The sequence below is a fragment of the Gorilla gorilla genome, chromosome 10, assembly GCF_029281585.2.
Source record: "Gorilla gorilla gorilla isolate KB3781 chromosome 10, NHGRI_mGorGor1-v2.1_pri, whole genome shotgun sequence".
Classification (NCBI taxonomy): Eukaryota; Metazoa; Chordata; class Mammalia; order Primates; family Hominidae; genus Gorilla; species Gorilla gorilla.
The window spans coordinates 52,396,105-52,411,555 of NC_073234.2; the positions used below are offsets into that span (position 1 = coordinate 52,396,105).

The 15,451-nt window shown below is 47.6% G+C and overlaps 2 protein-coding genes and 1 long non-coding RNA gene across 5 annotated transcripts in view; 1 reads left to right on the plus strand and 2 right to left on the minus strand.

Moving 5' to 3' along the window:
• On the minus strand, positions 1-6,657 carry LOC134756610 (uncharacterized). Its single transcript, XR_010129494.1, has 3 exons — positions 6,534-6,657; positions 3,929-4,023; positions 1-372 (listed from the first exon to the last, which is right to left on the minus strand). It is a non-coding gene; the product is annotated as an uncharacterized lncRNA (long non-coding RNA).
• Positions 2,695-10,210, plus strand: FKBP11 (FKBP prolyl isomerase 11). 2 transcript variants are annotated; one of them, XM_031001114.3, is made up of 6 exons: positions 2,695-6,458; positions 6,647-6,712; positions 7,108-7,195; positions 7,500-7,533; positions 7,905-7,975; positions 8,153-9,754. In XM_031001114.3, the coding sequence occupies exons 1-6, from the start codon at positions 6,330-6,332 to the stop codon at positions 8,203-8,205; spliced, it is 441 nt and encodes a 146-aa protein (XP_030856974.1). In that variant the 5' UTR covers positions 2,695-6,329; the 3' UTR covers positions 8,206-9,754. The 2 variants fall into 2 exon arrangements, with proteins under 2 accessions (XP_030856974.1, XP_030856973.1); XM_031001113.3 differs by having other exon boundaries at positions 2,704-6,458; positions 9,571-10,210.
• The window catches only part of CCDC65 (coiled-coil domain containing 65), a 28,683-nt gene continuing 23,427 nt past the window's right edge, over positions 10,196-15,451 (minus strand). For both annotated transcript variants that reach the window (XM_055357311.2, XM_031001112.2), the window contains exons 4-8: positions 14,647-14,785; positions 13,283-13,480; positions 12,854-13,072; positions 10,687-10,839; positions 10,196-10,601 (exon numbers count right to left, since the gene is read on the minus strand). In XM_055357311.2, the coding sequence (XP_055213286.1) occupies positions 10,326-10,601; positions 10,687-10,839; positions 12,854-13,072; positions 13,283-13,480; positions 14,647-14,785 (985 nt within the window). In that variant the 3' untranslated portion in view covers positions 10,196-10,325. The remainder of the gene's footprint in view (positions 10,602-10,686; positions 10,840-12,853; positions 13,073-13,282; positions 13,481-14,646; positions 14,786-15,451) is intronic.

Below are 15,451 nucleotides of genomic sequence, written 5' to 3' on the forward strand. Positions count from 1 at the left end.
TTAACATTTAAAGAGCAGTGTTCTGCTTATTCTTTGGCACATAATAGTCATGCAACCTTGATGAACAAATGGATGAATTAATAAACACCATTGTCTTTAATCAAGCTGGGCATGGTGGGTGCCCCATGAGTCTTGGAAGCCCAGGTACTGTGGTAGGGTTTCTCCTACACACTGACAGAGACACCTTTGAGTGTGGAGGCTTTTCTAGCAATGGTTCTGTGATTAAGTTGTATCTCCAGCCTGGGGTGGGCCAACTCTCCTATCTTTCCAAGAATCATCTCACCTTTCTCTGTTGTTTGGATTTCTTCTAACTTGATCCAAGGAAAAAGCTCCTTCTCTGGTCCCTTCAGGGTGCAGATGGGCTTGTGCTGCCTGTGGGTGGATATTGTGTTTAATAGTTTTGCCCTTTCCATTTCTACTATCACCTTCTCCTACTCCACTCCTCTTCCCCTTCAGGTTCCTGAACAGAGCCTCAGACCTGGATAAGACAATAGCCTTCCACCTTCACCACACTGTTTGAGTCTGCTGATACATCAGTGCAGTATGCTGTGCCATCCTTTTGCTTAGAAACTTGCAATGTGTTCCCACTGCCTTAGTCTGACATTCAAGGTTCTTCACAACTAGCCTTTTTTTTTTTTTTTTTTGAGCTGGAGTCTCGCTCTGTCACCCAGGCTGGAGTGCAGTGGCGCGATCTCGGCTCACTGCAAGCTCCGCCTCCTGGGTTCACGCCATTCTCCTGCCTCAGCCTCCCGAGTAGCTGGGACTACAGGTACCCGCCACCACGCCCGGCTAATTTTTTGTAATTTTAGTAGAGACAGGGTTTCACTGTGTTAGCCAGGATGGGTCTCGATATCCTGACCTCGTGATCCGCCCGCCTCGGCCTCCCAAAGTGCTGGGATTACAGGCGTGAGCCACTGCACCCGGCCTACAACTAGCCCTTAATTCCCTCTCCAGCCACCTCTCTCTAGTCTCTGGCCAAATCCCTTACTTTAGCCAAATCAGTCCATTCATTTTTCCCAAACATCTGGCCCTCTGCCTTTACCTCCTTTCTCACTTGTTTAAAAATCCCACTCCAAGATCTAGCTCAAGTTTCACCTCCTCCACAAAGCTGCCTGTGCCCTCTGCAACCACAAGGACTTTTATAGTTTTTCCCCACGTTGGCTCCTTTAGCTCTGTTAGCACAACTCATTTAACACCTCCCACTCATTCCCTTGTATTGCTATATATCTTGTTTATTCGTGTAATATTTTATATTAAAAATTATTTTTATAACCTGAGAAGTAACATCTGAGCAGGAAAAAAATTATTTTTATAACCAAAGTAATTTCTATTGTAAAAGATCCAAACAAATACAAAAATATACAGAGCAACATGTGGGACATTCCCCTTACTCTTCTCTCTCCCATGCCCAAACGTAACCATCCTCAGCTATTTGATGTGCATCCTTCTAGTTCCTTTTCTAAATGTATGTGCTGACACATGTTTGTGGAGGGGTTAAAATATAAATGGGCTCATATCACATCTGTTATTCTGCTACTTGCTTTTTTACTTAGGGTATATATACATTTGTCTTAGAGATTTTCTATATTAGTGTAATTAGATCTCCTTTTAATGTCTTCTCAGTATTTCATAGTATAATTTCTTCAAAGTAAAACATACTGTCTAGAATCTATTATTTGGAGGCTATTGTGTAGCTAGTACTTAGCTCCAGACATGATTGCAGCCTTGACCTTGCCATCAGTTAGCTGGTTCTTTGGGGGAGATAGAAGGGAGGAATGGGGCATACACAAATAACTGCAACAAAAGGAAAAATATAATAATGTCCACAAGTGTATGCCTGGAGATCCTAGCTAAGAGAATCAGGACTTCACAGAGGAAATGATATTTGAGCTTAGCCTGGAGGGAGCTTGACAGGTAAAAGAAGTGTATGAGTTCAGGCACAGAGATGGAAACAGAAGATGTAGGTTTGTCTGATGCCAGACCACAGTCCATGAGCAGGAGGGGAATTTGGCTCAATTCACAAACATTTACTGAGCATTGATGTGTCAGACACTATACTAGCAATGAAGATTTAGAAATGAGAAACATGAGGTTCCTCTCTCTAAGAGGGATTCAGTTTAATGGAATAAAAGCCAAGTTTGGAAAAGCAGATTAGGGCTGGATGACAAGCTTTCAGTTGTCATGTCAAGGAGTTGGAATTTTATTCACATGGGCAATGTGAAGCCATGGTAGGCTTTTTAGTGGGCAGATAATGGGACTGAAACTGTAGATAGCAGCAGTGTACACAGTGGTCCAAAGTAGGGAGAGGCTAGGGATGAGGGGCTTATTATTTTTTGAGACAAGGTCTCTGTCACCTAGGCTGGAGTGCAGTGGCGTGATCATGGCTTACTGCAGCCTTGACCTCCTGGACGCAAGTGATCCTCCCACCTTAGCCTCCTGAGTAGCTAAGACCACAGGTGCACACCACCATACCTAGCTAATTGTTAAATTATTTGTAGAGATAGGGTCTTGCCATGTTGCCCAGGCTGGTCTTGAACTCCTGGCCTCAAGCAATCCTCCTGCCTCAGCCTCCCAAAAATGTTGGGATTACAGGTGTGAGCCACCACACCAAGACTTTTTTTTTTTCTTTTCTTAAACAAGATAGACGCTTAAAGGCCGGGCGCGGTGGCCCACGCCTGTAATCCCAGCACTTTGGGAGGCCGAGGCAGGTGGATCTTGAGGTCAGGAGATCGAGACCATCCTGGCTAACACAGTGAAACCCTGTCTCCACTAAAAAAAACCATCACGCTGGGCGTGATGGCGGGCGCCTGTAGTCCCAGCTACTTGGGAGGCTGAGGCAGGAGAATGGCATGAACCCGGGAGGCGGAGCTTGCAGTGAGCCGAGATTGCACCACTGCACTACAGCCTGGGCAACAGAGTGAGACTCTGTCTCAAAAAAAAAAAACAAGATAGAGGTTTATTTCTGCCTCAGTTAAAAGGTGTCTGGGGGCCGTGCATGGTGGCTTACACCTGTGATCCCAGCACTTTGGGAGGCTGAGGCAGGCGGATCACTTGAGGTCAGGAGTTCAACACCGGCCTGGCCAACATGGTGAAACCCCATCTTTACTAAAAATACAAAATTAGCCTGGTGTGGTGGCACACACCTGTAGTCCCAGCTACTCCGGAGGCTGAAACAGGAGAATTGCCTGAACCTGGGAGGTGGAGGCTGCAGTGAGCCAAGATCACAGCATTACACTCCAGCCTGGGCAAGACAGAGTGAGACTTTGTCTCAAATAAATAAATAATAAATAAACAAAAATTAGCCAGATATGCTCGCTTGAACTCAGGAGGCGGAGGTTGCAGTGAGCCGAGATCGCACCACTGCACTCCAGCCTAGGCAACAGAGTGAGACTCGGTCAAAAGAAAAAATAAAGGTGAGCTGGGCGTGGTGACTGACGCCTGTAATCCCAGCACTTTAAGAAGCTGAAGGGGGCAGATCACTTGACTCCAGGAGTTCGAGACCAGTCTGGGCAATATGGCGAAACCCCATCTCTACAAAAAATTTAAAAATTAGCCGGGTGTGGTGGCATGCCTCTGTGGTCCCAGCTACTTGGGAGGCTGAGGCAGGAGAATCACTTGAGCCCAGGAGGCAGAGGTTGCAGTGAGCCAAGATTACACAACTATACTCCAGCCTGGATGACAGAGACCCCCATCTCAAAAAAAAAAAAAAAAAAAAAGGTATCTGGCAGCTGGTCTGAAGATAGGCATCTCAATTGTTCACGGCCAGTTACAGATCGAACTACTCTTTCCCCCTTCTCACTACTGCACTTGACTAGTCTTTTTTTTCCCCCACAAAGAATGGGGCTTCAGATAGAACTGAAAAATAAAAGTGTCTGGTGGTAGGCAATCCAGAGCTGGCATGGTGGCTCTGCAATTAACAAGGACTTACGCTTCTTTTTGCTTCACCATCCTAGCGTGCAGCTTCCATCCTCATGGTCGTCTCATGGTCTAATATGGCTTCTAGAGCTTATTAATTCATCTCATCTACATTCCAGATAGCAGACAGAAGGAAGGAAAGATGATTAGGGGGAGAGAGAGCAGCACAGAAGGACGCTTTCTAGTTAACTCTTTAAAGGGCCTTCTTGGAAGTCCAGGACAATACTTCCAACACTTCTGTTTATGTTCTCTTGGCCAGAACTTAGTCAGTTGGCCATATCCAGCTTTAAGGGAGACTTGGAGTTTTGTGGTTTTTTTATTTAACTTAAAAAATATCTTGATACGTAATTTGCAAACAGTGAAATGCACAGATCACAAGTATACAGTTTGATAAGTTCTGACAAATGCATACACCCATGTAACCCACATCCTTCTGAAAATATAGAGCATTTCATCACCCCTAGAAATTCCCTCCTGCTGAGGGGACTTTTTTTTTTAAACAATACAAATGAGAGATAATGAAGGCTTCTTATCCTGAGGCGGGAGGGTTGTAGCTATGGGAATGGAAGGGAAGAGCTGGAGAGACTTTGGAAGGAGAATCCAGAGTAGACCCGTTGGATGTGGGAGATGAGAGAAGAATGAATGCTGGTAGCAGAGCCACTAACAGAAACAGGAGATAGGGAGGAAGTCTAGGTTGTTGCAGGTGGATTGGAAGAATGAGTACTGTTAAGACTGTTGGCTGGGCGCATTGGCTCACGCCTGTAATCCCAGCACTTCGGGATGCTGAGGCTGGCGGATCACGAGGTCAGCAGTTTGAGAGCAGTCTGGCCAACATGGCGAAACCCCATCTCTACTAAAAATACAAAAATTAGCCAGGCGTGGTGGTGGGTGCCTATAATCCCAGCTACTCGGGAGGCTGAGAGAAGAGAATCGCTTGAACCTGGGAGGTGGAGGTTGCAGTGAGCCAAGATCGTGCCATTGCACTCCAGCCTGGGCGACAAGAGTGAAACTCCGTCTCAACAAACAACAACAAAAACTTAAAAAGTGGGCTGGGCGTGGTGGCTCATACCTGTAATCCCAGCACTTTGGAAGGCCGAGGTGGGTGGATCACTTGAGGTTGGGAATTCGAGACCAGCCTGACAGACATGGAGAAACCCTGTCTTTACTAAAAATACAAAATCAGCTGGGCGTGGTGGCGCATGCCTGTAATCCCAGCTACTCGGGAGGCAGAGGTTGCGGTGAGCCAAGATCGCGCCATTGCACTCCAGCCTGGGCAACAGGAGCAAAATTCCTCCCCCTCAAAAAAAAAAAAAAAAAAAAAAAGAAGTCTGGTGGCTCACGCCTGTAATCCCAGCACTTTGAGAGACCGAGGCAGGCAGATCACCTGACATCAGGAGTTTGAGACCAGCCTGGCCAACATGGTGAAACCCCTTATCTACTAAAAATACAAAAATTAGCCGGGCGTGGTGGCGGGTGTAATCCCAGCTACTTGGGAGGCTGAGGCAGGAGAATCGCTTGAACCTGGGAGGCGGAGGTTGCAGTGAGTGGAGATGGCACCACTGCACTCCATCCTGGGCCACAGAGCGAGACTCCATCTCAAAAAAAAAAAAAAAAAAAAGTGAAGTCTTTACGTAAATGGATTACGTGTGCTGCCCTTTGAGAAGTTTGTTGATGAAAGGAGAAAGGAAATAGTAGCACCAGAGGAAAAGATCAGGGATTTACCCTGTTCTTACAGGATAACAGCTCCTTGCTCTTTTCAGCTAGCTTTTCAAAGGACAGGGATAGGACAGCCCCCTGCCTTATTTCGGATACTTGGATCTATAACCTCCAGAAATTCAAGCTGAAGTAGCTGGAGGTCGGAGAGGAATGAGAACTGCCTGCGTGGGGTCTGCCAGCCAGACACTGCCAGGATAGCCACAAGGAGACAACTTAGAAGAACAGACAGCAATCACGTTGGACTCAGGCAGTCCTGGGTTTGAATCCTGTCTCTGTCACCACCTAGCCTGATGACCTTGGGCACATCCTGAGCACCCTGTGCCTTATCTGTAAAATGGAAACAATCATGCCGACCTTTCAGGGTGGTTTTGAGGATTAGAGACTAGCTCCTGACACACAGTAGGTAATTGTAAATGGGTGCTATTATTTGGCCCGACCCACGTTATAGGACAGAACGTCTAACGGATGCGTCAGAACCTGCGCCCTCCGGATCTTGGAGGGTACAGAGGGCGCCCCTCGGCCTCCTCCCTTTCGGAGGTGGGGACAAGGTGGAGGAAGGGCTGCAGGAGGAGGAGCTCTAGCATCGCGACCCGCCCCGTCCCGTCCAGTCTGGCCTGGGCGCCGCGGGAACGCTGTCCTAGCTGCCGCCACCCGAACAGCCTGTCCTGGTGCCCCGGCTCCCTGCCCCGCGCCCAGTCATGACCCTGCGCCCCTCACTCCTCCCGCTCCATCTGCTGCTGCTGCTGCTGCTCAGTGCGGCGGTGTGCCGGGCTGAGGCTGGGCTCGAAACCGAAAGTCCCGTCCGGACCCTCCAAGTGGAGACCCTGGTGAGGAGATAGTCCCGACCCTCAGCCCCCGTGGGCCGAGCCTTGTGGGGTGGTAATGCTGGGGTCTCAACGAACCTGGGAGCCGGGAGGAGAGGAAGTGCGGGAACTGAGTTGGGGGTGGTGCCGGGTCTAGGGGAGAGAACGGGATCTTTGGAAGAGCATCCGTGACCCCTGTAGTCCGATCGTAGGTGGAGCCCCCAGAACCATGTGCCGAGCCCGCTGCTTTTGGAGACACGCTTCACATACACTACACGGTGAGGGGTCTCGGGGGCCGGGGCGGGGCCTGGGAGGGGGCGGCGCCCTGCTGAAACACGTCAGCTTTGGCTTGGACACGTGGCAAGCGGTTCGGGAGAAGAAACTCGGGGCTCGGGTCGTCGAGCACGTGGCGAGGGGAGAGACGTTGCTCTTCCGTGCCTCTTTTCCCTCCTTGCTTTTCTGCCAGTTCCTACCTGGCACGGAGAAGTGCAGGGTGGAGAGATCTCCGAGAAGCGCCAGCCTTCTGGGGCTTCCTGTTCCTTACAGCGGTGAGGGGAATGCTAGGCTGCCGCACTAAGGGGGCTACCGCCGCCCAGCGGTCCAGGTGTGTGTTGCGCGCCTGCTGGGAGGGAGAGGGTGCTAGATGTATGCTCTTGATGCTCTCTCCCCCCAGGGAAGCTTGGTAGATGGACGTATTATTGACACCTCCCTGACCAGAGACCCTCTGGTTATAGAACTTGGCCAAAAGCAGGTGATTCCAGGTATGTGACCTGTGCCTCCCATTCCACCTCTTCCCAACCTAAGCCCTTTCTTAGCCTCTTCAGCTCCAAAGCTGCCCTGGAAATCCCCCCTGAAATGAGTAAGACCCTAGGGCTCTACCAGTTACCTCCTGAGGTTCAAACCTCAATTCTAGTACTCCACTTGTCTCATATCCTATTGGAAGCCAGAGATTTAAGAAGTGAGGGATAGGTCAATTGAGGATGGAGGAGGAAGACTTTGATCTTCATGTCATGGGATTTGGGGAAGGTGGATAGCTTCCAGTTCAGTTGTGTCTTCTTCTTCAAGGTCTGGAGCAGAGTCTTCTCGACATGTGTGTGGGGTGAGTATCTCGGCAGGGGTGGGCCTGGGTACCCCCTTTGCATGGGTAGAGGCTTTCTCTGCCATCCTCGCTCCTTAAGCAGGAGAATGTGGAATAAAGGACCCTGCTTCCCACTGGACAGGTCCAGGTCAGTGGGACCTCTGAGGGCATTCAAAGCCTCTGTGCCTCTTGCGCTGTTTGCTTTTGTCGGGAGAGTTGAGGCACATGGGGAGATGGACACCTTTGCTGGCCAGCCTGTTTGGTGTTCAGGTGGAAAAATTCGTGTTTTGGGTGTGAAGATCCAGGGGGTTTTGCTGAAGGAGCTTCAGCTGGACTGAGGCTGCTGGCCTACCTCTCCTGCCTCTGGCGGTGACTGACATTCCTTCCCTCAGAGAGAAGCGAAGGGCAATCATTCCTTCTCACTTGGCCTATGGAAAACGGGGATTTCCACCATCTGTCCCAGGTAATCTGACTAGGACTCTCTCTCAGGCCATCAAAATACCCAGTCCCTAAGAGCTATAAGGAGCTATATACTTTGTTTGATGCTTGAGAAGGTCCAGACCAAGTTTGTTTAGACAGATAGGAGTGGCTGGGGCCTCCATCTACAGGGCCACCTTTTTCCTCCTCATATCACCAACAGGGACTAAAGACAACCTGATGAGGCCACCTGGCATGACCTCCAGCAGCCAGTAACTTGTTAGGGAAGAAACCTGCTTGGGCCACATGGGTCTGCTGCCTGTGCCGCCACCTTTCCCAGAACACTGGACTTCTTTCCTGCCCTTTTCTACAACTCTACGCTGTGTCAGCTGTACAGCCACCCCCCCACCCCTTCCTTTCAGCCTCCATCAGGGAAGAGACAGTAAAAATAATCACAGTCAAGTGATTCAAAACAAAACAAAAAGCAACTGTTAAAGCCAAGTCTGCCCCATAACTTTAAAAGCCATCATTGGTCACTGCCGATGTCTATTTTTGAAGGGTTGAGATGGACAGATTTCCCAAGATGCGTATCTTTTGCTTTCAGTTCTAACAAATGTTCTATTAGCTAAAATGTGTTGTACTCCACAGAGTATTGGGCTCGTAATTCTTCTTCTTCTTTTTTTTTTTTTTTTTTTGAGACGGAGTTTCACTCTTGTTGCCCAGGCTGGAGTGCAATAGTGCAATCTTCACTCACCACAACCTCCGCCACCCGGGTTCAAGCGATTCTCCTGTCTCAGCCTCCCGAGTAGCTGGGATTACAGGCATGCGCCACCACGACCGGCTAATTTTATACTTTTAGTAGAGATGGGGCTTCTCCATGTTGGTCAGGCTGGTCTCAAACTCCCAACCTCAGGTGATCCGCCTGCCTTGGCTTCCCAAAGTGCTGGGATTACAGGCATGAGCCACCGCGCCTGGCGGGGCTCGTAATTCTTATCCTAGTTCCAGCTTAGAGGAAGGCCCGGAAGGAGGGTAGGGGGACCAAGGAGAAACTTTTACCCAAAGCCCTATTACCTCCCCATTCCCAGTGCTGCTTATTTGCACCTCTTCTGCCCACTCATTTCTGTTCCACCTGCCCCTTTACTTCTTAAGCAGCATCCTCATCCTTCTTCCTCTTCAGCTCTTATGTTGAAACTCCTGTTATCTCATAATCACGTTGAATGTGCTCATTGGTTGGTTGATTTTTTAAAGTCTAGTTTAAATCCATTTAATTTCAGCCCTGCAAAGACTCTATCCGTGTGGTTATTTGGAAATACGATAAATTAGTAGTTAGTATAGAGGGTTCTCCCACTTACAAATGGAGAAGAGCCTGTACATTTCATATTCACAGAAAGTTTTCCTGCATTCAAAGACTTGTCACTGGACCCAAGCCACATGTGTAGTTGGGGTCAACATGATTATCACTGGACTCTGCTCGTAAATCCTCCTCTACTCTTGTCTAAAGGAATTCAAGCCCATATGTAAATCTTGTCAGCTTCATAGTTGTTGGCTTTGCTGTGGCCTACGCTCCCTATTTTCATTCAGATTCTGAGCCCTGGATAAAATGCAGAGAGTCTAACCCTCTCCACCCCTCTGCCTCTCCAGCGGATGCAGTGGTGCAGTATGACGTGGAGCTGATTGCACTAATCCGAGCCAACTACTGGCTAAAGCTGGTGAAGGGCATTTTGCCTCTGGTAGGGATGGCCATGGTGCCAGCCCTCCTGGGCCTCATTGGGTATCACCTATACAGAAAGGCCAATAGACCCAAAGTCTCCAAAAAGAAGCTCAAGGAAGAGAAACGAAACAAGAGCAAAAAGAAATAATAAATAATAAATTTTAAAAAACTTCTTGGCATTCTTCATCTGATACTTTCTGAGACTGCCTTTGAAAGTGGGAATGAGGTAAAGGGCTGAGGAAAAAAGCATTGTGAGTTGCATCTTGCCTGGCATGGGGGTGGTTGTAGGCCCTGGATCACCTTTTCCCCTGGCCTCCTCTTGCTGTCCTAACGGACTTTAAGGACCTGGTCTTGAGTCTTCCCATAGGATCTCTAGGTCCTTAAGGTATGGGTTTTGGCTCTCATGGTGCCCTGATTCTGAGGAGGGATGCTTAATTGAGCAGTGAGCCTCCTGGTAGTTGCCTAGCTGTTCTCTCTATTCCCTGGGACCACAGTGTTCCTAGTGTCCTCAAAGAGAACTGCTCTGTCCAATATGGAAAAGATATAAAGAGTTCATAAACTCCATGGAAATTTTTAATAGCAACATCCCTACATTTCTCAAAAAAAAAAAATCTCTAGGAGTTGAAAGATTTTTTTCCTTAGATCACAGGTTGTGGAAGATCATGTGGGCTGCTTCAATTATATTTTAAGTGGTTGGATGTTGTTTATCACCTGGATGGGCTATACGTATGGACAAGGGCTGGGGTAAGTTGCTTTGATAGTTGACTATAAAGAGTGGGTTGAGCTGGCTCAGCACTTCGTCACTCACTGAGATGCCATCCAAGTACTGCTTCAGCATCTCCCGCAGCTTCCCATTGATATCTAGCAGCTGGGCTCGTCTATGTTGGAGGCTCAGTTGCTCCAGTTTCACTTTGTTGTACCTTTTCCAGAAATTCTCCATTCCTATGTAGTCCACCATCACCTGGGAGTGGAGTTACAGGGAGAAGGTGTGCAGCGAGACCCATTAGCAAATGCTGCCCAATGCCCCACCATCCCCCAGGCTTTACCTTGGTGAGCTCCTCAGTAAGCTCTTCTAGATTATTCTCCTGAATCCCCTCCTGCTCCTTAGGAGTCAATACTGATGAATAAAAAGGCAGCACTTTTTCTTCCTTGGTTTCAAATTTCCTACATATTTCAGCAAGTTTAAGGATCTTTTCACCCTATTTGAAGCAGGAAGAGAGTTTATATTAGGAAAGGGAGTGAAGAGGGAAGCTAGTGGAGTTGGTTCCCCTGTTTGAACCCAGGGAAGCTACTCATCCAAGTGGGAAACAATAGCAATAAATACATATAGCAAATGGAGGTTACCATGTAACACACACTATTCCAAGTATTTTCTTATTGTAAAATTAATTCATAGCCTGGGAAACATAGAAAGACCCCATCTCTACAAAAAATTATTTAAAAGCCAGGCATGGTGGCACATGCCTACAGTCTCAGCTACTGGGGAGGCTGAGATGGAAGGATCACATGAGCCCAGGAGGCAGAGGCTGGAGTGAGACGAGATGGTGCCACCACACTCCAGCCTGGGCAACTGAGCGAGACCCTGTCTCAAAAAAAAAAAAAAATCATTCATTATTAATAATTCATTCCTTTAAAAAAAAAAACAAACTCATTCTCATTCTTTTTTTTTTTTTTTTTTTTTTTTTTTCAAGATGGAGTTTCGCTCTTGTTGCCCAGGCTGGAGTGCAGTGGCGCGATCTCGGCTCACTGCAACCTCTGCCTCCAGGGTTCAAGCGATTCTCCTGCCTCAGCTTCCCGAGTAGCTGGGATTACAGGCATGTGCCACCATGCCTGGCTAATTTTGTATTTTTAGTAGAGATGGAGTTTCTCCATGTTGGTCAGGCTGGTCTCGAACTCCCAACCTCAAGTGATCCATCTGCCTCGGCCTCCCAAAGTGTTGGGATTACAGGTGTGAGCCACTGCGCCCAGCCAAAACTCATTCATTATTAATTTTTTTTTTTTTTTAGACAGGGTCTTACTTTGTCACCCAGGCTGGGGTGCAGTGGTGCAATCCTGGCTCACTGCAGCCTCGATGTCCCAGGCTCAAGTGGTCCTCCCATCTCAGCTTCCCAAGTATCTGGGCTCACAGGCATGTGCCACTATGCCCAGCTTTTTTTTGGTAGAGATGGGCTCTCCCTGTGTTGCTCAGGGTGGTCTCAAACTCTTGGGCTCAAGCAATCCTCCCACCTTGGTCTCCCAAAGTGCTGGGATTACAGGCATGAGCCACCATGCCTGGCCAATTCATTTCAATTTAAAATGTAGACCGGACGCGGTGGCTCACGCCTGTAATCCCAGCACTTGAGAAGCCAGGGTGGGTGGATCGCTGAGGTCAGGAGTTCGAGAACATCCTGGCCAACATGGTGAAACCCTGTCTCCACTAAAAATACAAAAATTAGCTGGGTGTGGTGGTACGCACCTGTAATTCCAGCTACTCAGGAGGCTGAGGCAGGAGAATTGCTTGAACTGGGGAGGTAAAGGTTGCAGCGAGCCAAGATCATGCCACTGCACTCCAGCCGGGGCAAGAGTGAATAAAACTTCGTCTCAAAAAAAAAAATTAATTAATTAATTAAAATGTAAGAGGGGGCTCAACACAGTGGCTCATGCCTGTAATCCCAGCATTTTAGAAAGCCAGGGTGGGAAGATCGTCTGAGGCCAGGAGTTTGACCCAGCCTGGGCAACATGGCGAAACCCCATCTCTACAAAAAATACAAAAGTTAGCTGTGCATTGGGGAGGCTGAGGCGGGAGGAATGCTTGAGCCCAGGAGGCAGAGGTTGCAGTGAGCCAAGATGGTGCCACTGCACTCCAGCCTGGGAGACAGAGTGAGACCCTGTCTCACCAAAAAGAAAAAAAAAAAGTAGGAAGGGGCTCACCAGGGTGGCTCACGCCTCTAATCCCAGCACTTTGGGAGGCCAAGGCAAGAGGACTGCTTGAGGCCAGGAGTTCATAACCATCCTGGGCAACACGGTGAGACCCCCATCTGTAGAAATACATAAATAAATTAATTAATTTACTTTAATGTAAGAGGGGAGGAAACATGGAATAAAAAAGGTATTCCAAGTGTCCACTCAGCCAGGAAGCAGGAAGAAGCCCCCGCTATCCTTTCCAAATCCCTTTCACTTTGCAGGGAGGCAGGTTCCTTGACTTTATTCTGATAGTCCTCTCCCCTGTGTTACCTTATCAACAATCTTTCTCAGGGCCTTGAGGGTGGCATTACTTTCCAGGGTGAGTTTGACTAAGTTCTTCTGGGATGCTGCCCGGGCCTGAGTCCTTTGGGCCTTAAGTTTTCGCAGTTGTACAAGGACCAATTCCTTGTCATTACGGATATACTGGTTCTCATCTTCACTCTCACGGCTGTGTATCATAATCTTGCCTTTTGAAATAGTTATGGCATCCTAGAGGAACAGAGTAGATTAGGGGAAACACTTGACCAACTGAGGGTCTTCAGTGAGACAGGTAAAAGGGCTGCCTGGGGACTGAAATCAGAGCATATCATCTTTTCCCAACCAATGATCAGTGATGAGGCCCAGGGAAAACAAGGGGAAGCAAAAGAGGGGATAATAGAGCAGTTAAAGCAGTGAGTATTTCCAGGTGGCTACACTAACCTGTAGTTTCTGTATTTTTTTCATCTGTACTTCAATCTCTTTGGAGCTCTTCTCATCCTTCACCTGCAAGGTCTCAAAGGCAGCCTTTCGATCCTCTGTGGCATCAGTGTAATTCTTGAGTACATCCTGGAACTTTCTCCACAGATCTTCTACTATGTTCTCCAGGTGCAGTCTTAGAAAGTGCTTCTCTTCTAAATTCTAGCAAGTGACCCCAAAATAGCAAATGTTTGGAATTACCTTATTAGTGCCCTTTCACTTCTACCAGCAATCCCACCCTCTTGAACTGTTTGTAGCATAGTTTAGTACAGAGGTCTCCCATGAAAATGCCTACACAAGACCAGGCAGATGATATAAATATGTTTTGTGGGCCGGGTGGGGCCTGTGGTGAACTGGAGAGGAAATGCTGCATTTGGGAGGAGGAGGGGCAGTCACTGAGCTCCACGTGAGCCTTGCCATTTGGAAATGTGGCCCAGTGTTGCCAGATCTTTAAATTTTTCAAGGGAAGCTGAAAATTTGGATGTTTTTGTGAAATCTCCAATTTTTAAGTGTAGGATGCTTATTCAAAAAATTGTATAAAACACTGTGGGGTAAATAAAAACAAAGAACTCCATACCTAAACCTAGGTCTGTGGGCTGGCTAAGATTGCAACCTCGAGGACAGTGGAAAGCACTTTGGATCAAGGGGCAGGAGACCTAGATTCTCCTGATTCTACCACAAACCAGCAGCATGACTTTGGCAGGTCATTTTACTTACTTGTGCCTTACTTTCTTCATCTGAAAATCACAGGGGTGAAGCCAGATGATCTCCTTGGTGCTTTTTAGTTCTAAAATGCATTCCCTTGACAATTTAGAATGGTCCTCCCTCCCAACCAATTTTCACAAAATTACAAAAAGCATTAGGGATACCTACAGGGGCAATAGATGTTTTATTGACTGTGTTGGCTAAAGGGGTCTCTTCTACCTCTAGTAGCCTTGAGCATTTTTCTTTTTTTCTTTTTTTAATTTTTTTGAGACAGGGTTTCGCTCTGTCACCCAGGCTGTAGGGCAGTGTTGCTATCACAGTTCACTACAGCCTCCATCTTCTGGGCTCAAGCGATCATCCTACCTCAGCCTCTTAAGTAGCTTGGACCATAGGCACACACTACCACGCCTGGCTATTTTCTTTCTTTTTTTGGGGGGCCGGTAGAGATGGGGGGGGTCTCCCTATGTTGCTCAGGCTAGTCTTGAACTCCCAGTCTCAAGTGATCCTCCTGCCTTGGCCTACCAAGGTGCTGGGATTACAGGTGTGAGCCACTGTGCCCAGCCTCCTTGAGCATTTTTCTATCACCTCCTCCCACTTCTTGCCTATCTACTCTCCCTCCGTACCATGTTTTTGAGATCATTCCACATGCTCTGGAACTCCAGCTTGCTTTCATACTCAGAATCTATATAGTTCTGCTCCATGGCCATGAAGATATCTTGCAGATAGTGAATCTCTTTCTCATGTTGGTCAATAATTGTCTTCCTGTAGGAGACAAGACACTGTCCCTGCTCTGAGGGATACAGGATATTGACCAATAATGACAATTCAAAGCAGTATGTAATCTATGTGAATGGTACAAACTCTTAGGTACTGATGGAGAAAAGAGAGAGGGAAGGCTTTACTCTTTTTAGGGCTAGAAAGAATGAGTAAGGTTATTTTATTTTGATTTCTGAATGGGTAATACATTCATGTGATACAAAAAAAGTACAAAAGGTTACAGTGAGAAGTCTCTCTCCCATCCCTGTTCCCTGCCAAATGGGTAGGATTTTGATAGTTGAAAGTGGGTAGTTGGTAAAAGGAATTTGAGGAGTTAAATTTAAAAAGAAGAAAAAAAAGTTATTTAAAAAAGTAAAACAATAACATAGCCAGGCGTGGTGGCACGCACCTGTAATCCCAGCTACTGGGGACACTGAGGCAGGAAAATCGCTTGAACCCGGGAGGCAGAGGTTGCAGTGAGCTGAGATCGTGCCACTGCATGCCAGCCTGGACAACAGAGCGACACTCCGTCTTGAAAAAACAAAACAAAATAAAAAAAAACAATAAAAAAATAGTGAAAGAAAAAAAAGAAGAAAGTGGGTGGTGAAGGTACACAGACAGGGACCTGACGTGAGTAAAGGGAAGCTAGAGCTGCAAACTTAAGCCCGAGTT

Excerpts from the sequence above, each read along its gene's own strand:
- FKBP11 (XM_031001113.3), top strand. The coding sequence starts at position 6,330 with ATGACCCTGCGCCCCTCACTCCTCCCGCTCCATCTGCTGCTGCTGCTG. Across the intron at positions 7,196-7,499 it reads CCAAAAGCAGGTGATTCCAG|GTCTGGAGCAGAGTCTTCTC; the intron begins GTATGTGACCTG and ends TTCTTCTTCAAG. Across the intron at positions 7,976-9,570 it reads ATTTCCACCATCTGTCCCAG|CGGATGCAGTGGTGCAGTAT; the intron begins GTAATCTGACTA and ends CTGCCTCTCCAG.